The sequence below is a fragment of the Fusarium vanettenii genome, assembly GCF_000151355.1.
Source record: "Fusarium vanettenii 77-13-4 chromosome 6 genomic scaffold NECHAsca_20_chr6_4_0, whole genome shotgun sequence".
Lineage (NCBI taxonomy): Eukaryota > Fungi > Ascomycota > Sordariomycetes > Hypocreales > Nectriaceae > Fusarium > Fusarium vanettenii.
In genome coordinates, this window is record NW_003315865.1 from 804,117 (window position 1) to 830,035 (window position 25,919).

Genomic DNA, 25,919 nt, shown 5'->3' on the forward strand with positions numbered 1-25,919 from the left:
CCATACGCATCTACTAAGCTAGGCCAACCAGCTGCAAGGACAGATCCCATAGCTTCTTTTCATTTTCCTCGTCAAAAGCCCAAGGAGCGTAGCCTGGCTTCTCTGCGATAGCATCAAGCTTGGCAGGCTCAGAGGGAGCTAGATTTTCCAGATACAACCCGCCTCTACCTTCGAGGTCCTTCGCGGTAGCTGCTTTTTCCATGCTCAAGAATGTGGCGGCGGCCTTGCGTACGCTATCAAGGGAGTTGAGATCCAGTTCAAGCAGCGTGACCTGACCAGTTTCGATGAGATCACGCAGAGCTTCCTGGATCTTGCTAGGGCTGCGAACGGGGAGATATATCCTAGCTCCGGTAGTGGCGATGGTACGAGCAGTCTCGACTCCAATGCCCGCCGAGGTGCCCGTGATCATGACGATCTTATCAGTCCATTTACCACGCAGGTCCTCCTGATCTATGATGTCCTGGGTAATTGGCCAGGCATCTCCAGCACCCTTAGGGTTAGCGTAGGCGTCTCTGTACTTGGCGTAGTCTGCATGTTGATTAAGAAGGGGGGAGTATAGTTGAGGAGGTGCTGGGCCTGATGTTAGTAAAGGACTCGCAGCAGATTATGTATACGCATCGATATCACAGGATCTTTAAACCAAGAACCCTTTCTATTTTCATCTAGCTAGCTGAAGGCTATGTAACCTGCTTAAACCGCCTCTCTATCACCGTTCTTAAGTCCCTCCGGAACTATCACTCCCTCCACAATCTGCCCAGCATGTAGGCCGACGGATCCCGTGAAGTCCATGTCCGCCAAGTACACACAGCTCGCGCCCCGTAAAAGTCGGATTATACAAGGACTTGTTCCAAATGGAGTGCTGATGGAATGCTGAGACTAGAGTTGAGCATCACCAAGTTTCACGTTGTAAACGGTTTACCTTATGAGCCAACGGTGAACGAAATCTTGATAGGAGGTTCTTGACATGAGCATTGTATTCGCAGCTTGGTGAGTTTACTGGTATACAAGAACAGCCTCTTTGTGAGTTGTGGTCTACTGCATAGTTGGTTTACTACCCATGGCAAGACTCTAGGTTATAGGCAGATTATGAGGGCGAACCTGAGGAAACTCGATATTGGAAATTTATAATTGGCCCCAATAACTGACTCAAGTGCCATGTACTCGGACCCCCGGACTCCACGGGGCGCGCTGGACCCAGTTACGGACTATCTTCTGCGCAAGCCTCGTATAGTGCGGGGAAAAACTTCCTGAGTTGTGCCATGTCGCCGAAACTTTACCAAATTTGACCATCTGCGTAAGTTAATAACGCTAAATAGGAATGGTTTATGCTGTGGGTGATGCCGCGTGGAAGGTCTTCCCTGAGCATTCCCCAGCTATGAATCGGCCATCTAATGGGCTCATACTTATGCTAGATGATCCCAGAGCCCGCACGATTCAAGTCTACTTATAGGATATGTAGGGCCGCAATGGTGCCGAAACTCGAGTCTCTTTGACTCGGTGGTCTATGGCCAGCATTATAAGACCCCGTTTCCTACGCTTTGTTCACACTTTGCTACCCGCAACCATCCCGTTTCACCATCATCTCTTGCCCAAGAACGCCTCCATCATGGCTGTTGGTGCAGTCGCTGGCGGCATTGGTGGAGTTGGCAAGACAATGGTCAGCCAGCTCGAGTTCAGCAAGGACCATACCGTCTTCGTCCTGAGCCGAACAGTACGTAGGTCTCGATCCGCCTATGCACACATAACCCTTACTCTCTCCTAGGTTCCCGAGAACCAAGCTCCCGGTACTGCTCGGGTTATCAAGGTAGACTACAATGACACTACGTCACTGACTCGGTGTCTCGAGGAGAATAAGGTCGAAGCTGTCGTCTCCACCATCAACCTGCAGGACGAAGCTGCGAGCAACGCACAGCTGAGGCTCATTGAAGCCGCTGACGCGTCCAAGACAACAACAAAGCGGTTCATCCCCAGTGAGTTCGCCTTTGCCAACTCTCCAGAGTATGCACCATGCCAGCTACCTTATCCCAAACAGTCACTTACATGAAAGAATAGCGGTGTCGAGGATGAACCTAGTGTGAGATTTGCAATGGAGAGTGTTGATGCGCTTCGGAGGTCAAACCTTCAGTTCACACGATCCGCGAATGGGTTCTTTATGGACTATTGGGGCCTACCCCATATTCCAAGTAACCTATGGACTTATACTTGGGCCATAGATATTGCCAACAAACGAGCCGCCATTCCCGGAACAGGGGACGATTTGCTGAGCCTGACATACTCTGTGGATGTTGCCAAATTTGTCGTTCGGATGCTAGAGTCATCAGACAAATGGTCTGAGACCAGCATCCTCTCCGGGTTTGACCTAACTTTCCACCAGCTCCTAGCTATCGCTGAGAGGATCCAAGGTACTACACCGTGAAGCCCAAGAGTTTATATACTAACAATAGAAATACGACAGGTTGTAAATTCGATGTCAAATACGATAGCTTAGAGGCTCTTGAGAAGAACGAAGCGACACTTCTTCAGGTTGGTTATGGAGGTGGCGGTTGGGCCTCTGAAGATGAGGCAAAGCAGATGGCATCTTTGTTCGGCAAGATGACCATCTCAGGGACCTTCCGCCTGCCGGACGACAACCGCATTAATGACAAGTTTTCTGGCTGGGTTACACCCAATGACGGCTGAGGAACTCTTGACTACGGCTTGGGCTGGAAATTAGGGGCTCTATGGAATGGCAGCTCGAATCAAATCAGTGAAAGCTTGGCCCCAGAAACAAAAATAGATCTTAGTACGCTCAGGGTTCATCCCCGAGCTCAATGGTATTCTTTTATTCTACCTCGGTAGTTCATTAAATCAAGTCATAACCGCTAAAAATGGACAAATGTTTTTACTCGGCATCCAGGGGGCACCTGGGAGCGTTGTTGTTCACCTGGATGCCTCCTCGCTTCTTCTCCTTGCTGTCGTGGAATGGCAGAGCCCAGCCACCCTCGGTCTCGGGTGTCGATAGCCAGAGACGGAGGAGGTGTCTTCGGGGGGCGGGAGGAGCAAAGTCTAGAGCATGTTAGAGTACGAATTTGAAAATTTATGAATGGTCAACTTACCCCTGTATGCGGTTCTGGCGTGAAGCAGGTGAGTGTTGCTCACGAACTGAATGTCACCAACCTCGAGGACCATGTGCAGAGCTAGCCTCTGGCAGGTCTCCTCCAGGATAGTGATGGCACGCTTCTGCTCCTCGCTCAGAGCAGGGATGAGACCCTTGTCGGAGAAACGCGAGAGAGATCGCACAAAGTAAGGATCCCACTTGCAGTACACACGACCCTTGCCACCATTCTCAATGTAAAAAATGGGCTGGCGCAGCCACTCCTCCTGACCTTCAGAAGTCTCACCCTTGCGGTCAAAGTACCACACAGGCTTGGTGAGGAGCTCAGCTACGTCGGGGTGCTCCCGCTGAAGAGTGTTCCACACGTTGTGGATGCTGACAATGTCGCTCTCGCCGCCCTCCTGGGCACGGTGCACGCAGAGAAGACCAACAATATCGGAGTCGTCTGCGTGGAAGAACTGACGGGCTGCAGTTCGGTAGATGCGCACCTTGTCGATCTGGGTAGCATCATCGCCGACATCCTTGACGTGGCCGAGCACATGACCCAAGCCGTTCTGGGAGACAAAGTAGCCGATGTAGGTTCCAAGACCCATGTAGGCGACGGCGTTCTTGTGAGGCCCCCATACAGCAGCGGGGAAACGCTTGAACAGAATGAAGCCCTTTCCGTCGAGGAGGTCTTCCCGCAGTGTCTCGAGAACCTTGCCGAGCTTGGGGAGGGGAAAGTTGGACTGATGATGTTAGTGGCTGTCAGAGGAGAACACAACAGCAGAGCTGTCATACCTTGGAGATACCGGTGAGAGGAGTGCCACTGGCAATGAACCTATCGGCAGTATCGCTAAGCTCCTGGACCTCCTCATCGGTGAAGGGGTGCGTCCATCGCTCGGGATGGTTCTCGTAGTCCTCCTTCTTCCAGAGCGTGGGGCCAGAGACTTCCTTGGGGAACTCTGAGTAGGGCTTCAGGACATCGTAGAGAGGAGGATGCTGGCCCGAAGTCCGAATGCCGTCAGGAAAGATTGACCGCGGAGCATCGGCATTCTTAACCTGAGGAAGGGGAGCCTGAGAGGCGTCGTCGATAAGAGCACCGGGAGCCATTGCGAAGCTGAGACAAAGATGATGTAGATGAAGAGTTTATCTGCAAGTCAATTGAGTTTCCGGCAGTTGCACCTGCAAGATCCCTTTATACCTCCAGGTCGGGCATCCGTTGTCGGCCCCGCACCCCAAGTATTACGCCTTCGCCGGGGTGAGAGGTTGGTCGATCTACGGATTGCGTGCTCGGCGGTCGATATCACGGAGTGGCACTCAACCACCACCACTCGAAACCCCCGCGACCAATGAAACGGGCCAATTCGCCATGACGTTATCCGCGACGAGCACACTAGGTAATCTGACAACCGGAGCATAACGGCGCCAATTGCGCGTTCCTGGTGCGCTTGTGTGTCGCAGTCGAGTCTCGCAGCCGATTGATAAGCTCTAGGGGGCTTGCTCCATGTGGAATCTGCTCATCATGGCGTCATTTGCATGCTGGAGACTGCCGAGAAGTGTTTCGAGACCGCCGGGCCGTGAGTCTTGGATGAGGGTTGCGACCTCGGCTATGGCCATGTTACCCTGTAATTTGAGCCAAGATCGTCTCTGGGCATTCGACAAGAGTCTTGGTAGTGTCAATTGACTCTATGCAAGTCCACTATAGTCGATTTAGCCTATGATAGTCGGTGCCGCGCTCTTGGGACCGAATCTCGGGGGTTTTATGTAAAACCCCCGCTCCTTGATAATGACTCCAAAGCCGACTACTAGGACCGTTGCTAACCTAGACCAATGGATAGGTCAATGATGCAGAACGATCTAGTCTATCCCTAATTAATTTGTGACTTTTATAATACATGGGACATATTCTTGTCATTTGGCGAGATGGACTAAGCTAACAATTGCTCAAAGCGTAGCAGGGCACACTCCTCGCTTTCGCTTTCCAAGATGCGTGTCAGAATTTCCTGACTCAAGTAAAGCATTAAACCTCTAGAGACCACCAAACAGGACAAGCTCATCAAGTTAAATTTCTCTGATCCCGATGGTTCCGAGGTATTTTGAAGACTATATTTAATTCAAGAAAATGCCGTTTTGTTCGGCTTTCTAGCCTCCACCTTGTATCGCTTCTTGATTCCATCCAAGCCATCCCTACCCTCGCCCTTGAATTTCCAATTCATTTGTCTCAACCAGCATAAGAAGATGAAGGCATTTCAGTATGAAAACTCCCAGAAGGGGCTAGAACTTCGAGACATTCCCAAGTCTGAACCCGGAAACGGGCGAGTCCAGCTCCAAGTCAAGGCCGCAGGCATGTGCCACTCCGACTGCCACATCGTATCCGGCTCGAGCGACGCCTGGCTCACCAAGAAGCCAATTACTCTCGGGCATGAAGTCGCGGGTATCATCACCGAGATCGGGCCTGGAGTTACTGGCTTCAACTTGGGAGACAGAGTTGCAGTGTCTCAAGTGTGCCACCCAGTCGAAGAGCGCGACTGGTCGCTAGGCATTGGACTAGGCTTCGACGGTGGCTATGCCCAGTATGCTGTGGCTCCCGCACGCCGCCTCATGCACATTCCAGGAGGCGTTACCTTCGCCCAGGCTGCCGTGGCTACTGATGCGTTGTCCACTTCGTATCACGCTGTGGTAGCAGAGGCTGCAGCAAAGCCTGGCATGATTATTGGCGTGGTCGGCCTCGGTGGCTTGGGGATGTCGGGTCTTGCGTTCGGAGCTCTTCAAGGAGCCGCGATGTATGGCTTCGACATCGATAAGGATAAATTCGAAGAGGCGACACGTCTTGGTGCCAGCGGATGCTTCGAGAGCTTGGATCTGGCTAGCGACGTGGCTTTTGATGCCATCGTTGACTTTGCCGGGACTGGAAACACAACTCAAAATGCCCTGAAGGCAGTCAAGGAAGGAGGAAAAGTAGTGTTGGTTGGATTGGCCGCTAAGAAGGTAGAGGTGCCAACCGAGCTGCTGGTGTTGCGTACGGTGACACTCGTCGGTTCCCTGGGAGCGAGTGTTGACGACTTGGCTCAAGTGTTGAAGCTCTTGAAAGAGGGACTGATAGATCCGATGCTGGTGGAGGTGCCGTTCTCTGAAATACCAGCCAGTATTGATGCTTTAGCTAAAGGGGGGGTCAAGGGAAGACGCTGGGTAGATCCAAGCAAAGTGGTCGAATAGTTATAATAAGAGAGTCTCCAGTTTGCTCTTGGACGATCTAGTCTCACTGGTTCTCATATTTGCACATATAGGCCTAACGGTGAGTTCCTCGTCAACAGTTGAAGGATATGGAACACAATGAACCACTATGCGAATGGCTAAGGCAGAAGATACGTTTTAGTAAGTACAGAAGAAATTTGGTCATTCACGCTGCTAAGGGCAAAGGCACCAATGCATAGAGTCCATTTGTTAGGTCCTAGCACAAGGAAACTGTAACATTCCTCTATGTCACATTACAAGCGTAGAGTGAATCATTGTCCTTCAGTGCCAACCAAAACCATTCACCACCTACAGAAACTTGACAAGCAGAGCTGATCAGATACAACAAACCCTACAAAGAATCCATGGTAGTAGACGTAAGAACTTTATACTGCATGCCTGAGGATGGTTTCCGCAGCCTTTTCGCTCAACATGTAAGTGGCAAGAATGGGAAAGGCTCCAGGCGATCTGGGGAATGCACTGGCATCGACAACACGCAGACCAGAAACACCACGGACACGGAACTTGGAGTCCAAAACAGCATTTTTATTGCTGTCCGAACCGATAGAGCATGTGGCCGTGACATGGTGACCGAAAGTATTCTGCCGGATAAAATCTTCATCATTGGTAGCATCGGAGCAACCGCCATTAGCCAAGACTACGCCGGAACAAGGAGGCCAGGTGATGTTGATGGGAGCAACGGGCGCCGTAACGCGGCCGAAGGCACGGCGGCCCCAAGCGACAAACTCCTTCATTGCCTCCAGGTCCTCTCCTGTGCTGTGGCTGGAGAAGTGGCGGAAATTGATTTCTGGCAAGGCTGTAGGATCGCTGGACAAGAGCTTGAGATAGCCCGCGCGGTTCTTGCCATGCATGTGGACGCCGTGAATGCCCCAGGTGTTGTGAGGGTCCAGCCACGACTGGCCTGGAGTAGCAGGCCACATACCGCGGAAGCCAAAGGGGCCCGAGAAGATGGCGACGTCGCGCTCCCCTGTTGTGGTGTAGTTTGTCTTGATGAAGGTAAGGTCCGAGTTGAGGCCAGGTTCAGTGTATGGACCGGTTCCCTGGAGGAAGAGGGCGTAGCAAGGATCGTTAGGAGCTCCCCATGTGCAACGAGACCGAGGGAATCCAGGAGCGGCATCAAAGTTAATGTTTTGTGCTGCTTCCCCAATGACTGCTATCTCGTTGTGATCCTGCATATTGCGGCCAACGCCAGGGAGATCAACCACAACCGGGATTTTCAGTGCCTTGAGGTCCGCCGCAGGTCCGACACCGCTAAGCAATAGGAGCTGAGGCGTGCTGAAAGAACCGCCGCTAAGGATTACTTCACGTGTTGCGTAGACTTGACGGATGGTTGCATTATTGGACGAGCTGTAGCGGAGATCGCCTTGGTAAATGCTCTTGCCTTCCATGTACTCGATACCGATAGCCCGAGGTATCGATCTCGTTTTGGGCTTGTTGAAAAGAACCTTGGTAGCGTACGAGTTGAGTCTCAGGTCGAGGTGGTACTTTCTCTTGCCTTTCTTGTCGACAGTTCGGATAGTGTCTAGCACCCGCTCCCTTGCACTGTAACGGCCCCAGGTAGAATTGGCGTGGAAGGACAAGCCGGAAAGGCCGGTCTTATGATCTATATCGGGGCTCAGCTGGTTGGGATCAGTTCCCAGAAGCTTTGGCAGGTCTTTGGGGTTCTGACCCGCCTCGACAGCCATAGCCCCGAAGATCTCAGTTGCCTGGGGCGAAGCGAGAAAGATGCTTCCATTGCCCATGTTTGTTTCGAGATAGCCATCGAAGCCGTGTCCTGGTGTTCCCCGGGGAAGGTAGAGGTTACGCTCTAACTTGACAAACAAGCTCCTCATGTGATGAGGGCTGTGTGGCATTAGCGGCAACATAGGTAAAAGACGTAGTTCACACTACTTACTTCCAGGAAGTGTCACCAGTGAGCTTCTCGATGTATTTCCAGTCGCTGTCGCTTGGGAGCACAGTCAGACCGGAGTTGACAATCGACGAGCCCCCGAGAGTAGCGCCACGGGGATACTGGATACCGACCATCTCGGCACCTGGGGGAGTAGTAGACCCAGGACCAACCCACAAGTCCCCGTTGGGAAGTCTCCAGACAAGATGCTGGTACTTCTTGGTGAGCTCGTCGTCGTCGTAATGACGGACCCAGAATGACCAGCTGAGGTTTTCGGCTATCCCAATGGCCCGACCCCATGCGAGGACCTGAGAGTTGGGGTCAGCGCTCTCGTCATCACCGGCTTCAAGAAGTAGGGTCTTGAAACCGGCTCGGGCAAGGTTGCTGGCGAGGGGGCCGCCCCCGGGACCACTACCAACCACGATATAGTCGTAAGTGTCAGCGGCGGATGGGGGTGTCTTCATAGCCAACACAGTACTTGCGGCAGCCATGATGCTCCCAAGGCGGAAGGCAACCATCTTGGCAGATGAGAAGCGCATGGTGAATTGAAACAGTACCGGATTTTGAGTGTAAGAAGATTGTCAAAGATGGGAGTGATGGTGAATGAATCGCAGTTCTCAGGGCCAGAGGGAGCTCAGGAGGAGGACTATTTAAGCTGAGGATGTATATATGACTTGAAACTTTATTATATGGTCACATTGCCTTGTACATTTTTCTTTCTCATCAAAAGGACAGCTGCTTCGGCGTTCCGAGTCGCCGTCGCGTTGTGTTTTCACGGAACCACGGAGCTTACAACATCCTCTCTCCTAGCCACGGCCACGGGAAAGTAGCGAACTCCGAGAGACGACGTCTACCGTATCTTTCGGGCAGACACACGTAAACTCCGAGAAATAACAGGGACAGTACCTAATGCCTCTATTAACCAATAGTGACGTTGCAGTGTTGGAAGTGCCGATGCCTCGGTTGTGAGTCTTTGATCATTGCATCGATGCCGCACGCAGTCCCTGCCGTCCCCGATACGGCGATACCCGATGTAGCTAGCCATCCGGTTCTCTGGGTGGGTGGAGAAGGCTTGAGCTTGAGGCTGGTCGTACAGTGACAGTTCCCCCGCGGTCCTCCAGTGAGTTTCCGCTTTCTACCAAACTAAGGGGAAAAGGAAAGCCTTCCGTAGTTTCATGGGATCTCTTGGAAGATAGTAACTCGGGTTTTGTTGCAGAACAAGCTACAAGGCCGACCTACAAAACGGCCATGATCGCCATTTACTTGACTGCTCTCGCCAGCTACTCTCACATCCCATAAATCGCAGAGCCAAACCATCAAATCATCTTGCCATCTTCCCGATTACAGTCATGTCTTCTCCCTACAAACACGTCCTTCTCGTCGGCGCTACATCCGGAATCGGTGCAGCACTGGCTGACAAGTTCATCCTCCAGGGTGCCAAAGTCATCGCTGTCGGCCGCCGTCAGGATCGACTTGACGCTTTCGTCCAGAAGCACGGCCCTGACAAGGCAAGTGGTGTCAAGTACGATGTTACAGACAGGGCTGGCCTCGATGCCTTTGTAGAGAAGTAAGCAGGCTCCCTTCCCAAAGTCCAGAATCTATTGAAGCGTTTCCCTAACCCAACGCCTCTTGAAAGGATTGTCAGCACATACCCCGACCTTGATTGCGTCTTTCTGAACTCGGGCATTCAAAGCCAGATCCGTCTATCGAGGCCGGAGGAAGTTGACCTCGATGCCTTCCACGACGAGATGAGCACCAACTTCAATAGGCTCGTAGATCTCTCGGTCAAGTTCCTCGCGCACCTTAAGAAGAAGTCGGCCCCGAACGCGCTTATTATCACGGGAACTCTGCTTGCCCAGATCCCAGCTGCGACAATGCCGGCATACTCTGCGTCAAAGGCGGCATTGACAGCTTATGTTACCTGCCTACGCCGCCAGAACGCGGGATCCAACACCAAGATTATTGAACTGTGGCCCCCCGTCGTCCAGAGTAAGTTGAAGCTTCCAGACTTGTGTGATATGGTGGATTGACATGTCCCCCAGCCGAGCTTCATGACTACATGGGCGCCGAAAAAGGTCGGGCCATGGGAATACCCGTGGCGGTGTTCCTTGAAAAGACGTGGCCGCAGATTGTCTCAGGAATTGATCATATCATTGTTGGTGCCATTGGATCCGAAGAATCATTCCTGGGTGCCATCCAGCAGCGCCGGGAACAGTTTGAGGTCTTGTCTGGCCATCTACTCACTCACTTTGAGCTGTAATAAAGGTGTTACTATAGTCTGTAGACATACAGTAGTAACTACGACTCCATCATAGTTCGACTCTATTTTGTCGTCTTAAGCGGTAGTGACCTGGCTGCCAACCAATTTCGAAAGCTTGTGGATGGGAGAATAGGCAAATGGTGCGTTGTGCAATGATGTGTTCCCCCGGAGTAGAAAGGTGGGGAAACGACGATTGACCTGATCTTTGCACTAAGCTAATCGGGCTAGCCATCCGGAGTTGTCACCTTATTTCCAGTCTCCAGGAGGCAATGGCAAATAGGGGGCCCTTGCTGATTTAAAGTCAGCCGAGTTTCTTCTCCCTAGGTAGCATTCCAGCCGACAAACCACTTTACGCTCACGGAATAGGCCGCTCTAAACTCCGGATGACTTTCCTTTTCTGTCAACTTTCTAGAGTCACGGTCTCTCCTCCAATTCAACTCATCACTTAACTACCTATCAGCTTCTTCATTTCACCTTGGCCACCTCCATCTTTCGTCTGATGCTCTTTTATTCACTAGGAGCAAACCACGCCAAGATCAAAGAACCCGAGCTAGACACCACCCATGGTCAACAAAGGTCGGCCTTCGAAGGACTGTCTTCCATGCAGGAAGCGGAAGCTTCGGGTATGACATGGCCTACCCTTGCCTCCCACATCCGAACTTGTCCAAAATTCGCTGATGGAGAAATTACAGTGCGACTTGAGGCTAGAAAGCTGCGGCCAGTGCCAGAGAGCCAAAATCGTGTGTCAAGGATACCGGAATCCCCAAGACTTGGCCTTCCGCGACGAGACGGATGCAGCCAAGCGCAAGGTCTTGGCCCGTTCGGGATATTATCTTGCTGAAGTATCTGGTTTTCCCTTGCCAATATGGGACCTGAACTTGGACATGGAGACACGCTGTCGAGAAATCTTCTTCTCTCAGTATGTCACAGGACTTTCACAGAGCTGTGCCCCTCTCATCCCCCTCTATAACCAGGCTCCAGCCATCGGGCACCTCGCGTGCAGTGTCGGCGCAGCCAGCCTGGCCTTTACCGCTGTTCAATTCGAGAGTCAAGAAGTCATGAGCTTGGCAAACAAGAGGTACTTGGCAGCCATCCAGAACCTGGGTCAAGCTTTGCGAGACCCTAAGGCACTGAAGAGTGACGAGACTCTGCAAGCCATCTTGCTCCTTGACTTGTACGAAAAGTTCTCTAGCCGCGAAGCTCACATACCGCCTTCGTGGATGAGCCATATCCAAGGAGCAATGTCGCTAGTCGCAGCGCGTGGATCCTTGAACTTCTCCAGCCTAATCGCTAGTCAACTTGCCAGAAATGTGGTGATAACACTAATGATAAGTTGCGGAGCTGCAAAGGTCTTCATTCCAGAGTCCTTGCTATCGTTACGCAGAGAGCTTGACATGTTCAATGCGGATAGTAAATGGGACTTTATGGAGATAGTATGTGAAATCGTGGACTTGAGGGCCGATATCCATCACAAGCGTGGCAGCGGGACTGGGGTTTATAAGAAGGCAAAGGAGATTGATCGAAATCTAGCAAGCTTGGAGGATAAACTACCCGAGTTCTGGAAGCCCGTACCTGTCCTGGCGACCGTCAACCATGGGCCAAGGCTTCTCGACGGACAGTACGACGTCTACCCGAACCAATATGCAACACAGATTTGGAACGCTTTGAGGGCAATGCGTCTGGAGATGATGAAAATCATCAGAGATAATAATCCCCGTTCCGAAGCTGGTGCTTCCGAAACCATCAACCGCATTTCTCGGCGAATCTGCCACACGGTGCCCCAGTTCATCCTTCCAGGGGCCAGACCAGATAACGCAGAGCCTTTCTCACCGATGCAGAAGCTACAGTGCAGGACTCTGCTGGCACCGCTCTACCTCGCTGCCCAGCTTTCAACAGACAGCCACATGAAAGAATGGATCTGCAATTCAATAGACTACATGGCTGAGAAGGGGAACATACGGGTAGCGAAAGATGTTACTGACATGCTCAAGACGAATTCAGGAGAGGACTACTGGACTGTATGGACGATGACAGGGTGTTATGCAATGGCTGCATAAGGGAAAATTAACGCGATTTGATCATTCTTACTCCTCCTCAACCATCCATTCAATGGCCTTGATCAAGTTCTCATCACTTCGGTGTGAAGTAGCCAGCGGCAACATCATAAAACCATGGGGCAAGCCAGGATAAACATTGACTCTAACAGGAACACTAGGAGAAACGAGTTAGCACAGCTGCCGGAAAGGAAAATATTCGAGAGGGTTGCGCACCCAGCTTGCTGCAATTTCTCAGCGTAGGCAAATCCATCATCCCGCAGGGGGTCAGCTCCAGCGATTTGTATATACGTGCGAGGCAGCCCAGACAGATCTGTTGCCAAAAGAGGAGAGACTCGGGTGTCTTCGGGTGGTGCGTTGTAGTACCCAAGGAACTGTGTGACAGATGCAGATGGAAGAATTGGGGCGTCTGCATTCTCCTCATAGCTGGAGAAGTCGAGCTCCGCAGGATGTGCTTTGGGATGCACGACCAAAGGGATCCTCAAGATCTGGCCGCAGAACGAGACTTGTTTTGTGTGTCGGGCACGTTGAGCAAGGACAGCTGTCTGGAGGGTGCTTAGCAGTCATGGCCAGTAGAGAAGCATATGATGGGAAGCTTACAATGTTCCCTCCAGCGCTGAGGCCACCAAGAATAACTTTTGCTGGATTACCTCCTAAGGATCCAACGTTGTCAAAAACCTTGCCCTTAGTACTTTTCTTCATCTTTGACCTGTCTGTGGTAGCAAGAAACTCACCCAAAGCACTCCAGCCCAGACATCTTCGAGGCCGATCGGAAAGGGATTTTCAGGTGCCCTAAGAAGTTAGCAAAGTATCACAGCAGATATATCTATCAATGGAATAGAAAAGACTTGTTTTGCTTACTTTCGATAATCCAAACTTACAACGACTACTCCACTGGACTTGCACATGGTACGACAGACAGCGTCTTCAGTGTCTAGGTCGCCAACAGTCCAACCCCCGCCATGTACACTACGCGGCATCTTTTAGCAAAAGGCAGTCCATGCAAGGAGCGCGTTGATGTCTTACTAGATAACGACGGCTCGGGCTGTGTGCTGAACGTTTGGTGTGTAGATTCGAGCCTGGTTCATCCATCCTTGATAACCCGGCACAGGAATCTGTTTGATGGAGAATCCGACAGGAGGGCTTTCATCTCTCGGAAACTTCATCTGACGAAGCTCCACGGGGTCACCTATTAGTGCAGGTACTTGGACATACTTTGCGAACTACAGTGTTCCGTGAGCCTTTGTTCAAGCACGGGTGGAGTTGACGAGGACAACACAAACCTCAGTCCATTCCGGGCTGATTTCGGTAAGGCCTGGTTTGCGAATTGAGGAAGTCATTGCATGTGGTTTTTATCTCAAATGTTTTTTTGACGGCAGGGTGCGAATGAGGGTAGCTTTCTGGTGTGTGGCTACTTATAGAAGGACCTGGTCCGGCGAGAGCACAACGCTGCATGAGACACCGGGTCACTGACGCCACAACTCACTCGGTCCGCTTCCGAATAAAATGCCAACAAAAGAGTCAGTTCGGGTGAATTCATATTCAGCATCGACATCGTTTTATCTGAATCAGGTTCTGGTCGAGGTGGTTGTTCGGACAAGCTCGAGTCAGAAATTCATGTGTCAACTTGCAGATGGCTTCGCTGATCCGGGGCTGAGGCGTAAACGCCACACATAAACGCGGACCGAACGGAAAGAATACCATCTTGGTGTCAATCATTTATGGAATTTTCTTTTAGATCATAAACCCTGCGCGGCATCGAGGTCTCTCGGAGTGTATAGGCCTTTGCAACTACTCAAGCACCTTCTACTCAGCACACCAATCGCAAGTACTACCAAAACAATATGGCTACTCTCAACGGATCAGATAGCAATGCGTCGCCATTTCTCATTCCAGGTCTCGAGTTCTTCTCAGACCCCAAGGCCGCGACACGACCGGGAAACCTATATACCGAGAGGTTGCATGCAGACTTTCACAACAATCCCAAGTCTGGCTACCACATTCCCTTTGTACCTATAGGGGAGCCTCAGAATCGACGACTCAAGGTCGTGACCGTCGGTGCCGGACTATGCGGCATCATGCTGGCCTACAACATCGAGAAGTTTACCCCCAACGTAGAGCACGTCATTTATGAGAAGAACCCGGAGGTTGGAGGAACTTGGGTGAGAATTTCACGGCTGTGGCATGGGAAAAGATCTTAATACTGACTGATGTCTTGTGTGCAGTATCAGAATCGATATCCTATGGCTGGCTGTGACTCTCCAACGTGCACATATCAGTTCAATTTTGCCATTTCCCCTGGTAAGCAAAGCGACGTCCAACAACCTAAGCGACCTGCAAAACGATGCTGACACCGCACATTCAGACTGGGAAGACTTTTACTCCTCCTCCGAGTACCTACGGCGATACATTAACAATGTCGTCGACAAGCTTGATCTGAGAAAATACATCACCTTTAATTCAAGGGTCATCGAGGCTCGTTTCGACGAAGAGAGCGGCACATGGCAGCTAAAGATTGAACAGACGCGAGTCGATGGCACCAAGAGGATCATAAATGATGATTGTGATCTACTTCTTGGTGCCGTTGGCATTCTCGATCGATGGGAGCTACCCAAGATCCCTGGCTTGGATACCTTCAAGGGTCGAGTTATTCACTCAGCTGACAGAGCCCAGTAAGAGTCGCTTCCTGGTTAAAGCTTGACAGAAGAACCTAAACTAAATAAATGCCAGGTGGGAGGACTACACCAAGGATAAGTGGGCAAAGGAGAACATCCTAGTCATCGGCTCTGGGGCCAGCAGCGTCCAAGTCGTTCCAGGCATGCAGCCACATGCCAAGAAACTGGACGTCTTTGTCCGCACTCCTCCTTGGTTCTTCGCCCAGCCTGACGAAATCAAGGGTGAGACGAGACCACAAGGCTACAAGTGTGAGTAACTCGACATTGCTGCTTTCTGACAACTGCTGACGCCTCAACAAGACACTGAGGCGGAGAGAGATGTATTCCGGAAGGATCACAAGGCGATGGTGAAGCATTCCAAGGCCAATGAGAACACGCTGATGATGGTATGGACATATGACTGCCTATTCCAGAAAGAGAAACTGAGCTGACACAATCAGCTGCATCATCTTATGGTCAAGCACAACCCCCTCCATCATCAAGCTCGAGAGGTAGGCCTAGGACCCAAACATTCACCGGTATGTCTAACGAGACTTTTCAGCAAATCATAAAGCGAACACGGGAGTGGATCAAAGACGACAGAATTTTTGAAAACATCATTCCCAGCTTCAGTGTTGGATGTCGTCGAATTGCCCCGGGAGATCCCTACATGCTGGCGTGAGTAAAGGTCGCCCGAGCCAAACCCTTCTATTCATTGACGTGGCCGATGCAGTATTCAGAAGCCCAACGTTGACATGCACTTTTGCGGTGTGGCAAAGGTCGTCGAGGATGGAGTCATTGGTGATGACGGTGTCAAGACTGTTTGCGACACTATTGTCTGCGCAACTGGGTTTGGTAGGGGTTGCACCTCATCTACGCAGCTTGATTTACTAACCTTGTCGGTATAGACGTATCATACCGACCTCCGTTCCCACTCATCGGATTGGGTGGCATTGATCTACGCAAGGAGTGGGAAGAGATTCCTGCAAGCTACCTTGGCGTAAGTCTGTCCTCCAAGTGATAGGACATTGCTAATCAAGAACCCGTTTTCCAGGTAATGGCACCAGGAATTCCGAATTACTTGAGTAAGTGGACTGTTCTAGATGAGCTAAGCATCATCTTGTTGATCATGAGAAACAGTGTACCTTGGTCCAAACTCTCCGGTTGAAAGTGGAAGCATCACGGGTGAACTGGAAGCTCTCGTGTCCTATACCCTCAAGGTTATCACCAAGATGCAGATTGACAACATCAAATATTTTGTGCCCAAGCAAGATGTCACTGATGAGTTCAACGAGCATACCCAGAGCTGGTTCAAAGGCACTGTTTGGGAGGAAGACTGCAACGCCTGGTGTAAGTACTGAAGGGAAAAGCCGTCACATACACGGCTAACAAGAGACAGACAAGAACAGAAAGACCGGACGCGTTGATGCTATCTGGCCTGGAAGCGCCCTTCATTACCGGGTCGCTTTGGAGCAACCCCGTTGGGAAGACATGGAGATCAAATACCACGGTCCGGTAGGTAGATCTTGTCTTTTTTTGAGGACTGAGCTAACAAGTGCCGGTTAGAACCGATTCCAATACATGGGATACGGCTACTCAGCCGTCGATCTAAGCACCGATCCTGACGCAGACCGTTCACCCTACATTAACAAAGACGCTCTTGATCCTCGGTTTTATGAATAAGTTCTCGAGAGATACCTCAGAGAGGACTCATGTTGCCTTTCTCCACTCTGGGTGAGCAGGCAATGATGGAAGAATGGGCAGCAGGATGCAAGATTGCTTCTGGAGACTGGCTTAGTCTTTGACTGGGATTATTTTCAACGTCGTTTGTTATGTATCAGGCTATATAGGCAACATATATGGTCAGTTTCGGCCTACTCGAAGTTCCATCACTCGAACCTATCATGTATTGTCCCTTGAGAAAGTGACCAAGGAAACATGCATGTCCTATCAGTAGAGAGCATCAGTGGCAACCCCGCTCTCTACTTCCGAGGCACTTTTCTCTCGTCACTCGTCGATCCAGATGAGGAGGAAGCTTAGACCCGGAATGGTAAAGACAAATCCGGGGATCCGGACCGGATCGTCGGCTTCCCCGCGTTTCGGCATCGTAAATCCCCGTCTTTCCGGGGCTACCGACCGCATATATTTCGACAGATACTTCTCTACTGCGTTGATCATTCGTTTGACGTTCCCTTCTTCCTTCAACCCGTAAAGTCAAAGACCGTGACCGCAAGGATGGGATCAGCCAAGAAGAACAAGGCCTCGACAAGCGACATGTCTGAAGATGCCGTCAAGGACCGCCGTCTCAAGAAGCGAGAGCTCGACCGCAAGGCGCAGCGCATGGCCCGTGAACGAACCAAGAATCGAATCACGCATCTCGAAGCCGTCGTAGCACACCTAAAGCAGGGCGACACGGACTCTCGTATCTTGTCGCTGATGAATCATTTGTCGCAAGTGACGAGCGAGAGGGACAAACTTCTGAGCGCCATGGAGTCTCTATCCTTCGTCATACGGAGCCACATCCAAGATGCTACGGGAGGAGCGGACCGAGACGTTTCCTCTTCAGCGGTCGAGGACATTCCAGCGTTGCCGGCGCAGAACCATGATGCTGCGGAAACAGTGTCGTTCCCGGATACTCAAGCACCGTCAATCCCACCTGCCGATACCTTTATGGACTTGCTCGATCCGCAGTTATGGCTGGACAGCGAACTTGGTCTCCCCGCTTCTGGCACGGGACTTGGCAATGGCGACATCTCTGACGACTTTTCGGGCGATCCATATTCTTCCCAAGAGATGGTCCTTGTGCCAACACTGCTCGATACCCTTCCTTGGGACATGTCACCTCGAGAAGACGTAATTGTTCCACCGTCCACTCCGGAATGTTCCTGCGCCACTTCTGAAGACACCAACCTTTGGCGAGCGGCCAATGAGGCTCTGACACGGTCATGTTGGGACACTCGACAGGAACCGACGATGGAAAATTCAAATGGCGAGGATGTAGTCATCCGCGCCATAACAGAAGGATGGGAGAGCGTTGAGAGTAGAGGCATCATGATAGAGTCTTGGTACGGGCTCCGAAAGGTGGATGATATGTTCTGGCACAAATGCCAACCAACTGAAAGGCTGGCAATCTTGATCCTGATTTCTTGGATGATTGAGCACTCAAGGGGCCACAGTTCAAAGAGACAGGCTTCCTTGCCAAGATGGTTACGGGCAAGGTAGGTCGCACAACCCCCCTGAAAGAAACCACCAAAAATGGCCAACTAATCCCACTTCAAGGCCATCTCAAACTCTGCCACATTCACGCGCCATCGACTTCTTCGCCTGGTAAGAGTAACTTCCCAAGACAGACTAACCCTCCCATACTCACTTGTTATGCAGGCCAGGACTACGGGAACGATTCGTCTTCTTCCAACATCAATACTGCGCGAATCTCTTCTGGTACCTGTTCCTATCCAACTTCAAAATCCTCTGGCCTTTTGACTTTCGCGATACCTACATGCAAAACTCCGAAACTGGCCAGTTCCACCTATCACCTCATTTCAAACAGTGCATGGGCGATCTTAGCTCCTGGACGATTGGGCAGGGTTTCTTTGAACAGTTCCCCGAGTTGTATGCCGATATTCAGATACATGCAGCTTCATAAACTCTAGCATATATTCAAACACACGAGGCCTTGCTTGTGAAATAATCATGTGCTTATGCATATTCGTATGACTCTGGGAAAGGGTATTGTTCCTGTCACTAACCTCACATGAGCCCCCACAAAGTTCCAATCACAGTCCAGACAACACAGCCCCAGATTCCAGATCCCAGGACATTCCCCATCAGAGAAGAAGCCGAGTTATCTTTATCGTCGTCCTTATTCTTCTCAGCCTTCTCCTGAACTTCTTCCCATGTGGGCTGCGGCTTTCCCTTCAATTCGTCCGAGTTACTTTGAACAACATTCTCCTTACCAACAATCAGCTGGTCAGGGCCGATTGCACGATGGTCCTCGTATTCATATCCGCAAGCCTCAATTGTAGTCCCGTTCAGCTTCTCATCGTCGTCGGAGCAGTCTCCTAGCAAACCCTCCCAGCATCGCATGATGGGCGTAAAGGCCAAGTACCCTGCCTCACCTGCCGGGATGCCTGGCTTTGTGACCCTGTATGGTGTCAAGACGGTCTCGTTCAGGTTGATCTTGGCTCTCGTATCCGACGCTGCGGCTTCCTTCACTGCGTCTAGAACCGGTTGGATGTCCGAGACGGAGACGTTGACGGTCGAGTTGAGTGTGAGGCCCATGGTGTATCGGTCAACCTCACAGACTTCATTATTTCCCTCTTTGCGAGCTAGCTCCGTGGTACAGTTGATGTATTCCGATGTGCGAAATGTCCTCGGTGAGGGCATGGTGTACCCTTTGTTCCCGTACTGTCCTTGGGGTTCGAAGGATGTGCAGGAGCGCTTGGAGAGGCACAAGGCCCCGGTAGGAAAAAGAGAGAGGAGAGCAACCCCGATGATGGACTTCATTGTGTAGGTTTTAATCCGTGACGGTTCAATTAGTAGGACTAGAGAGATGAGGGAGCTACAGTAGAATATGTCAAGTATATATACATACACAGAGTGGCGTCATGTTATAGACTTATACGAGCTCTGCATTCTCGGCTCCACACTCATCACCATGCGTGGACAACATCTCTCGAGTAATGGCTTGATATTGTTCAAAATAATATCTCTGAAGGATGCTACCAGCGAATGAAATTGAATTGCTTAGCCACTCAGCAGCCACCTCCATAAGAGTAGGATCGACGGAGGAAGCAAATGACTGGGTTATTCATTGGCTGCGACTTGTATCGCCACACGTCACTGGACTACAAAACTTGATTCCCCACGCCAGCTGAAAGATCTCCATGTTGTTGGTCGACTGTCAGGCATGTTATTGACATCATAGGATAATCCTGACACAATGCTAGGGCTGAATTTATGAGTATGCCTAGCCTCGGCGATTCCTCTTTATTGATACTGGATCATGCACTTTTTCGTCATCTTCAGGTGGCAGTCAATCTCTCCTCTTCAATCCCACATTCATATACATCGCATGGCTATTTCATCCTGTATATCCCATAGCCTCCCTCATTTACCTCCATCTTCCCCTGCATTCTGGTCGCAAGCACATCTAGCTTCTCGACGGTCTGAACCCCGGCAATCCTAAGCTCCTCCTCTTTCCATCCCCGCAGAGGATAGAACAGATACGGCAGAACAGACGCCTTCAGCAGTGGCACCCCTTTCACCAGCAAAATGTTCCAAACTAACAAGATAACCATCAAAAACGTTGCTGCCGCTGGGAGGATCAGCCACACCCAACGTACCACTATAACAGGCTCCCTGATGTATGCAGTTCCTTTCACCATCTCGGCGTCCTTGTTGTCTCCCGGGCTGCTACTCCGGAGCTGATTTGTGAGTGTTGACGCGATGTCACTGGTCAATTTCTCCATGTCGGCCAGCTTAAGGATAAACCCTGCATTCAGTGGAGTCGTGAGATCGACCTGTGATCGAGGACTTCCATTCGCTTGCTCCGTCATGGTGACGGTCAAGAGGTGCTCCAAATAGTATGGAAGTCTTCCCTCAAGTGTAGAAGCTACCCAGAAGGTTTCGTCGCCGTCTGGTGTTCCCAAGATGACATAGTTTATGCGGACGTCTTCAGATAGCTTGGGTTGCTCGATGTACTTGAGCATCGTATCGGTTGATTTCTCAGACTTGGAATCGATCGCTTCGTTTGATGACTTGACATCCTTGAAAACTCGTTTACACCATTTGAAATCTGCAACAAAGACTTCTGCGTCTGGTGGTCTCGACTTTCCCTTTCCTGTACTGATCCATGACCCGTTCTCGTGCCGAATGACGAGAAGTTGGCCGAGCCATCCATCCATCGACATTGACTTAAATTCGGTGTGCAAGATCTGTGTGTCTTCATGGTTCTTGTATGCGTCGTTGTTGAGGTATCGCAACGATGGTTTCTCGTCTTTTTCCTTTTCGAGTTCACTCTGTTTGAGTAGTGGAATAGTGTAATTGCACTGCTGGAAGTAAGAGTTGGTTTCCGATTCCTCACATTCCCTCGTGGCTTTGTCGGTCACGTCGTGGAGGGTACTGCAAACCCCGAGGGTCGAGAACTCGGGCCATTCGCAACGAGTTGCTGGCGGTGGACATTTAAAGTTTGGCTGGAAAGGTTCCCCGGCAAGGGCTGTAAGTATAGATATCTGTATTGCCGGGAGGTCCCCGTTGAGGTTCCAAATCTGCGCTATGTGTCGCTGTCAGCATGGTCTTTTGTCAAGGCGTAAGGAGGAACAACTTACAGCTCGCGCCCTCTCGCTGCAGGAAGCTCTTTGAAGAGTAATTTTGGGCCACGCCCATCTCTGCTGTCACATTGTCCAACCTTCTCTCCCGGATGGGAAAGTCTAGAATCTGTTGCGCACTTGGGTCTATTCCCAGGGATAGAATAGTTATGAGCGCAAGAGCACAACCTAGCTTTGACTGTAGTGGAAGCGTCCAGAACATCATGAAGGAGCCCCAAGGTCCTCGGCTCGCATCGTCAAACGCCTGTAGATAAGATATCGGACTGGCTCGTGTATAGATGAGTCTCCATTTCAGCTGGCTCAAACAGCTTGCGATAGGCACCAGCAAGGCTGATTTACCCACGGTTGTCAGCACAGCGATGATGGAGTTGGGCTGTATGGCTAGGGGCCAATCATCTCGCGGTTTGCCGTTTGCCTCGACCAAGACTCCGACGATGAGGCCGAGACAGATGACGCTCACGGCAGCGGCTCCAATATCCCACCACCACCACCAGTCGAACGCCTTGATGACCTGACCTTCTTGCTCGGTCGGTGGTTCCAAAGGGTGATACTCGGTAGATGGTGCATCTTGGGAAACTCTCGAGGTATTGTCGACACGGGAGCGTACTGTGCTTGCGCGAGATACAGGTCGCAGAGGAAAGTCTTCGCCGTTGGCGGTTGATGGTCGCGAAACTAGGCTGATGCTAGAAGGATCAAGATCGATTGCGGAATCTGCAGATGGTGCGCCATTGTGCTGGCCATGTTGCAGGTATCGGGATTGGTATGACTGCGACATGTAGACGGCTTTGTGAATATGGTTTTTCGAGGCAGGGCCTCAAGACAAGGAGGGACCATGGGCTTTTGGAGATGACCTAGTTTTATGGCTAAGCATAAAATCAGGCTGTGAATGCACCGCATCCTTCATTCTTTTCTTAGTACCAAAAGGTTGCACTGCAGTCCTACTCAGCCCCCGACACTCTGGCTTAGCAAGGTGGGATCTGCAGATAACCGCATCCACGACGCTGCCAAGACTCGCCTCTTCTGTAGCCAATAACTCTGTTGGAGGAATCTCACTGCCGCCGAATGAGCTTCGACTTGGTCTCTCCAATGTCCTGCTTGGCTATTTCGGCCAGTCAAATGGCCTCTTTGCTCAGCCTGATTTGTGCTGCCTAGAGATCCTGCTCGCACTTGAAACTAAGCCACCCGCCCCCAACGGGTCACCTGAAATGGCCGGCGCGTATGCTCCGTATCTATGCCAAGACTAAACTGCCCACCTTGCAAGCCGATACCTGTCTGAAGTCTTCATAAGGCTGTTTCCTGTTTCTTATTACCTGAGGAAGCTCAAGATAGCCCATCCCCGTTAGTCGTTTCCTCACAACAAACCCCGTCAAGGGGGACAAATGACGGCCCACCAAGTGTCCTACAACATCTTGCACACACATCGGGCTTGATCTGAAACAATCTAGAATCTACCAGCATTGGCACAAATGGATCCCAAAACCGCCGAATCATTCCCGGCTCAGAAGCATCACCAGTTTGTCCTATCCTCGGGAGCCTTGGCACACAGATGGCAGTGTGGTTCCCCTCGGGCGATACTGATCCTATAACACTGATTTGGAGAATGTGCTGAGCGCTACGTCGTCTCCCATTCCCAGCTCATACCGAAGCTTAACGCGGCTAGATTCGAGGTCTGGGCACTGGACCTCTGGGCCATGGAACATCTCCAGGGGATGGCAGTATCGTCGACGTGGAAATGGCGGTAAAGGATCACCTCGAGATGCGAAGCCGGGCTGATTGACGAGGATTGCCTGTTTTTCTCTTCAGGCACTCTCTTGGGGGCCTTATTACCGCCGCGAGTGTGGCAGAAAACTCTTTACATCACATAAACGGAGTTATTCTCTCAAGCCCAGCTCTGACTGAAGGTCTGCCGTTGCCTGCAGAGTATCTGGTTCATCTTCTCGCCTACTTTATGCCCACCACGCAAATCCCCACACCAAAGGCTTCTGCCCATGATTTGTGCAGTGATCCTGAGCAAGCACGTCTAGCTGCCAAAGATGAATCCAAGTACAAAGGCCAAATCTCATTCTTAGTCGCATCCACCGCTCTGCGGGTGGCAAGGAGATTATGGGCAAGGTGTGGGCAATGGACTCAGCCAACGCTCGTCATCCACGGCACCAGTTATTCGCACGCCCAGTTTCGGCTAAGTGAATGCCTGGTACGGGATATTGCATCGACGGACAAGACTTTGCACCCTGTGGAAGGGGGATATCACGAACTTCTGAACGAAGAAAGGCCTGAAGAGATTATCAAGCTCTTGTTCGACTGGTTGGAGAGTCACATGTAAAACTCGACAGCCGCTAGGCACACGACAAAACGGGCATGGCTTTTCTAGAAAAGAAATTCCACATGCGTTCTGGCTAATCAAGGCATGAATCAAGCCTACAGCAAAGTTACCAAAATCTATCTCGTACAAGGCCGAAGAAGCGTAGCTCTAAGGTAGAATCATGACAGCTCAGAGGGGACAGTGGATGGACCCCAGCAAACACCTCTATAAAACTCATCCTTCTTGACCGATGGTCACTCGGAGTAATAAACCCATGCCTAAATTGAATCTTACCTGCAGTACACAACAGCTTCAGGCAATTTTCCCGCATTACCTTCCTCCGAGCTACTCACAAACGGACAAGTCATCTGACTCCCATTCGCCAACAACTATCAAGTCCGATATTCGAAACTTTAAACAAATAACAAGATGCAAGATCCTTGTCAAATCATCTAGTCTTAATGTCTATGGAACGGCCCAGACCGTTGTCTTATTCGACCACGCCGCCCGGGCCGCTATATTTGTTTCAAACAAAGGAGCCTTGCATTTCAGCTGTCAGAATCGAGGCACATCTCCGACGCTTGGTTCAACGCGACCTTCCCTCCTTGAAACAAAGGCCTAGACTTCCCCAGGATAATCTCTTTATGGATCGGCGCAAGGGTTATCCCGTCTTATTTGTAAATTAGAAAGGAGGGTCCTTGGCTGTGTCACTCTCGCGTTACTCTAATGCGAAAAAAGAGGCATTTTTTCGGATCGGTGAAGCACAGCGGCTAGAGAGTGATCAATGCGAGAAGGAGATTGGAGGATTTTTGTTTGATCGTCTGGATCAACCCTGCTCTGGAGTCGAGTTGCTGGAATATAAAATGCCTGGTCCTTGCTGTCAATCAAGCCAGATATTCAACAAGACATTCAGAGACATCCACTAGCATCAACTTCACCTCAACTAGTCACATCACTCACAATGAAGCTGTCTCTTTTCACCATCTCCGCCCTCGCCGCGTCTCTTGCGAGCGCCTACCCCATCACCGGCGACGACGTCAGATGCCGCAGCGGTCCTGGAACCAGCTATGCCATCAAAAAGACGTTCAAGAAGGGCACCAATGTCAAGATCACCTGCCAGACAACGGGAACCAACATCAAGGGCAACAACATCTGGGACAAGGTTTCCGAAGGATGCTATGTCTCGGACTACTATGTCAAGACTGGCTCTAGCGGCTTTGTCACCAAGAAGTGTCCCGGCAGCGGTGGTAGCTGTGGTGCACCCAAGTCTAATCAGGCCACTGTGAACTTGATTGCTAGCTTTGAAGGTTTCCGAGCCAACATATGTATGTGAAATCTTATCCTCGATGCTAGGCAACTGCTTACAGGCAACAGACAAGGATGCAGCTGGCTACCCTACCGTAGGCTACGGTCACCTCTGCTCAAACTCCAAGTGCACCGACGTCAAGTATTCCATTCCCCTCTCTCAAGCCAACGGCAAGAAGCTCCTTGCGAGTGACATGGCGGTAGGTCACATTCTACATAGCACACAGTCAAGAAAGACACTAACCAGGTATCTTTGCAGAAATTCGAAAAGTGCATCACAGCCATGGTCAAGAGCAACGTCAAGCTCAACAAGAACCAGTACGGCGCCCTGGTCAGCTGGTCCTTCAACAATGGATGCGGCGCTGCCAAGACATCCACCCTCATCAAGCGCCTCAACAAGGGCGAGGCTCCCAACACGGTGATTTCTCAGGAGCTTCCAAAGTGGGTTTATGCAGGAGGCAAGAAGCTCAATGGTCTTGTTCGTCGTCGCAAGGCAGAGGTTGCTCTGGCTAAGAAGGCGACGACTGAGAAGGCTCTGCCCAAGAGCTGTTAGGGGGGTGAAGGGACCAAGGCTGGAGTAGCAATGTCAGGCGGCTGAGTAGTAGCACAAATGAACAGAAATGACGATTCTTTCATGCGTTTTTACGGCGAGTTCTTCATAAACAGATTCCACAGAGGTCGAAAGAAGCTTGAACTTCAACGTTGCCCATCAGATGACGTATCTGCACCTCCAAGCTAACACCTGTACGACATCGGAGCTCGATTCAATAACGGCGCACGCCGGCAAAGGAATCGC

At 51.0% G+C, this 25,919-nt stretch overlaps 13 protein-coding genes across 13 annotated transcripts; 7 read left to right on the top strand and 6 right to left on the bottom strand.

Moving 5' to 3' along the window:
• Positions 1 to 13: 13 nt before the first annotated feature.
• On the bottom strand, positions 14 to 534 carry NECHADRAFT_81636 (uncharacterized protein; the record flags this gene model as incomplete). The annotated part of the gene is made up of 2 exons (XM_003045116.1): positions 14 to 450; positions 519 to 534. The coding sequence occupies 2 exons, from the start codon at positions 532 to 534 to the stop codon at positions 14 to 16; spliced, it is 453 nt and encodes a 150-aa protein (XP_003045162.1).
• Positions 535 to 1,606: 1,072 nt separating this feature from the next.
• NECHADRAFT_81637 (uncharacterized protein) lies at positions 1,607 to 2,679 on the top strand (the record flags this gene model as incomplete). Its single annotated transcript, XM_003044702.1, has 4 exons — positions 1,607 to 1,711; positions 1,763 to 1,998; positions 2,053 to 2,402; positions 2,456 to 2,679. The coding sequence occupies 4 exons, from the start codon at positions 1,607 to 1,609 to the stop codon at positions 2,677 to 2,679; spliced, it is 915 nt and encodes a 304-aa protein (XP_003044748.1).
• Positions 2,680 to 2,781: 102 nt separating this feature from the next.
• NECHADRAFT_70192 (uncharacterized protein) lies at positions 2,782 to 4,207 on the bottom strand. The gene is made up of 3 exons (XM_003045117.1): positions 3,875 to 4,207; positions 3,096 to 3,822; positions 2,782 to 3,045 (listed from the first exon to the last, which is right to left on the bottom strand). Exons 1-3 carry the CDS (start codon positions 4,184 to 4,186, stop codon positions 2,882 to 2,884), a joined length of 1,203 nt encoding a protein of 400 aa, XP_003045163.1. The 5' UTR covers positions 4,187 to 4,207; the 3' UTR covers positions 2,782 to 2,881.
• A 1,107-nt stretch (positions 4,208 to 5,314) lies between these two features.
• On the top strand, positions 5,315 to 6,292 carry NECHADRAFT_81639 (uncharacterized protein; the record flags this gene model as incomplete). The annotated part of the gene is made up of 1 exon (XM_003044703.1): positions 5,315 to 6,292. The coding sequence occupies one exon, from the start codon at positions 5,315 to 5,317 to the stop codon at positions 6,290 to 6,292; it is 978 nt and encodes a 325-aa protein (XP_003044749.1).
• A 404-nt stretch (positions 6,293 to 6,696) lies between these two features.
• NECHADRAFT_44058 (uncharacterized protein) lies at positions 6,697 to 8,683 on the bottom strand (the record flags this gene model as incomplete). The annotated part of the gene is made up of 2 exons (XM_003045118.1): positions 6,697 to 8,173; positions 8,226 to 8,683. 2 exons carry the CDS (start codon positions 8,681 to 8,683, stop codon positions 6,697 to 6,699), a joined length of 1,935 nt encoding a protein of 644 aa, XP_003045164.1.
• An 885-nt stretch (positions 8,684 to 9,568) lies between these two features.
• NECHADRAFT_81641 (uncharacterized protein) lies at positions 9,569 to 12,536 on the top strand (the record flags this gene model as incomplete). Its single annotated transcript, XM_003044704.1, has 6 exons — positions 9,569 to 9,786; positions 9,865 to 10,208; positions 10,262 to 10,475; positions 10,515 to 10,619; positions 11,087 to 11,102; positions 11,172 to 12,536. 6 exons carry the CDS (start codon positions 9,569 to 9,571, stop codon positions 12,534 to 12,536), a joined length of 2,262 nt encoding a protein of 753 aa, XP_003044750.1.
• A 27-nt stretch (positions 12,537 to 12,563) lies between these two features.
• Positions 12,564 to 13,873, bottom strand: NECHADRAFT_81642 (uncharacterized protein; the record flags this gene model as incomplete). The annotated part of the gene is made up of 7 exons (XM_003045119.1): positions 12,564 to 12,690; positions 12,750 to 13,078; positions 13,134 to 13,235; positions 13,268 to 13,325; positions 13,395 to 13,502; positions 13,560 to 13,756; positions 13,817 to 13,873. The coding sequence occupies 7 exons, from the start codon at positions 13,871 to 13,873 to the stop codon at positions 12,564 to 12,566; spliced, it is 978 nt and encodes a 325-aa protein (XP_003045165.1).
• A 504-nt stretch (positions 13,874 to 14,377) lies between these two features.
• Positions 14,378 to 16,870, top strand: NECHADRAFT_81643 (uncharacterized protein; the record flags this gene model as incomplete). The annotated part of the gene is made up of 13 exons (XM_003044705.1): positions 14,378 to 14,695; positions 14,759 to 14,834; positions 14,899 to 15,205; positions 15,264 to 15,457; positions 15,509 to 15,594; positions 15,649 to 15,699; positions 15,750 to 15,865; positions 15,921 to 16,042; positions 16,096 to 16,187; positions 16,242 to 16,272; positions 16,328 to 16,537; positions 16,587 to 16,702; positions 16,754 to 16,870. 13 exons carry the CDS (start codon positions 14,378 to 14,380, stop codon positions 16,868 to 16,870), a joined length of 1,836 nt encoding a protein of 611 aa, XP_003044751.1.
• A 552-nt stretch (positions 16,871 to 17,422) lies between these two features.
• On the top strand, positions 17,423 to 18,833 carry NECHADRAFT_81644 (uncharacterized protein; the record flags this gene model as incomplete). Its single annotated transcript, XM_003044706.1, has 3 exons — positions 17,423 to 18,405; positions 18,467 to 18,514; positions 18,569 to 18,833. 3 exons carry the CDS (start codon positions 17,423 to 17,425, stop codon positions 18,831 to 18,833), a joined length of 1,296 nt encoding a protein of 431 aa, XP_003044752.1.
• Positions 18,834 to 18,937: 104 nt separating this feature from the next.
• NECHADRAFT_81645 (uncharacterized protein) lies at positions 18,938 to 19,693 on the bottom strand (the record flags this gene model as incomplete). Its single annotated transcript, XM_003045120.1, has 1 exon — positions 18,938 to 19,693. The coding sequence occupies one exon, from the start codon at positions 19,691 to 19,693 to the stop codon at positions 18,938 to 18,940; it is 756 nt and encodes a 251-aa protein (XP_003045166.1).
• Positions 19,694 to 20,265: 572 nt separating this feature from the next.
• Positions 20,266 to 22,291, bottom strand: NECHADRAFT_81646 (uncharacterized protein; the record flags this gene model as incomplete). Its single annotated transcript, XM_003045121.1, has 2 exons — positions 20,266 to 21,404; positions 21,517 to 22,291. 2 exons carry the CDS (start codon positions 22,289 to 22,291, stop codon positions 20,266 to 20,268), a joined length of 1,914 nt encoding a protein of 637 aa, XP_003045167.1.
• A 691-nt stretch (positions 22,292 to 22,982) lies between these two features.
• NECHADRAFT_81647 (uncharacterized protein) lies at positions 22,983 to 23,839 on the top strand (the record flags this gene model as incomplete). The annotated part of the gene is made up of 2 exons (XM_003044707.1): positions 22,983 to 23,029; positions 23,320 to 23,839. The coding sequence occupies 2 exons, from the start codon at positions 22,983 to 22,985 to the stop codon at positions 23,837 to 23,839; spliced, it is 567 nt and encodes a 188-aa protein (XP_003044753.1).
• A 940-nt stretch (positions 23,840 to 24,779) lies between these two features.
• On the top strand, positions 24,780 to 25,676 carry NECHADRAFT_94402 (uncharacterized protein; the record flags this gene model as incomplete). The annotated part of the gene is made up of 3 exons (XM_003044708.1): positions 24,780 to 25,143; positions 25,193 to 25,323; positions 25,383 to 25,676. 3 exons carry the CDS (start codon positions 24,780 to 24,782, stop codon positions 25,674 to 25,676), a joined length of 789 nt encoding a protein of 262 aa, XP_003044754.1.
• Between the last annotated feature and the right edge of the window lie 243 nt (positions 25,677 to 25,919).

What these genes read in the sequence shown, in the direction of transcription:
- NECHADRAFT_70192 (XM_003045117.1), bottom strand. Translation starts at nt 4,186, where the DNA reads ATGGCTCCCGGTGCTCTTATCGACGACGCCTCTCAGGCTCCCCTTCCT. An exon ending in CTCTCACCGGTATCTCCAAG is followed by an intron (nt 3,823 to 3,874) that starts GTATGACAGCTC and finishes TAACATCATCAG; the next exon opens with TCCAACTTTCCCCTCCCCAA. An exon ending in CGCCAGAACCGCATACAGGG is followed by an intron (nt 3,046 to 3,095) that starts GTAAGTTGACCA and finishes AACATGCTCTAG; the next exon opens with ACTTTGCTCCTCCCGCCCCC.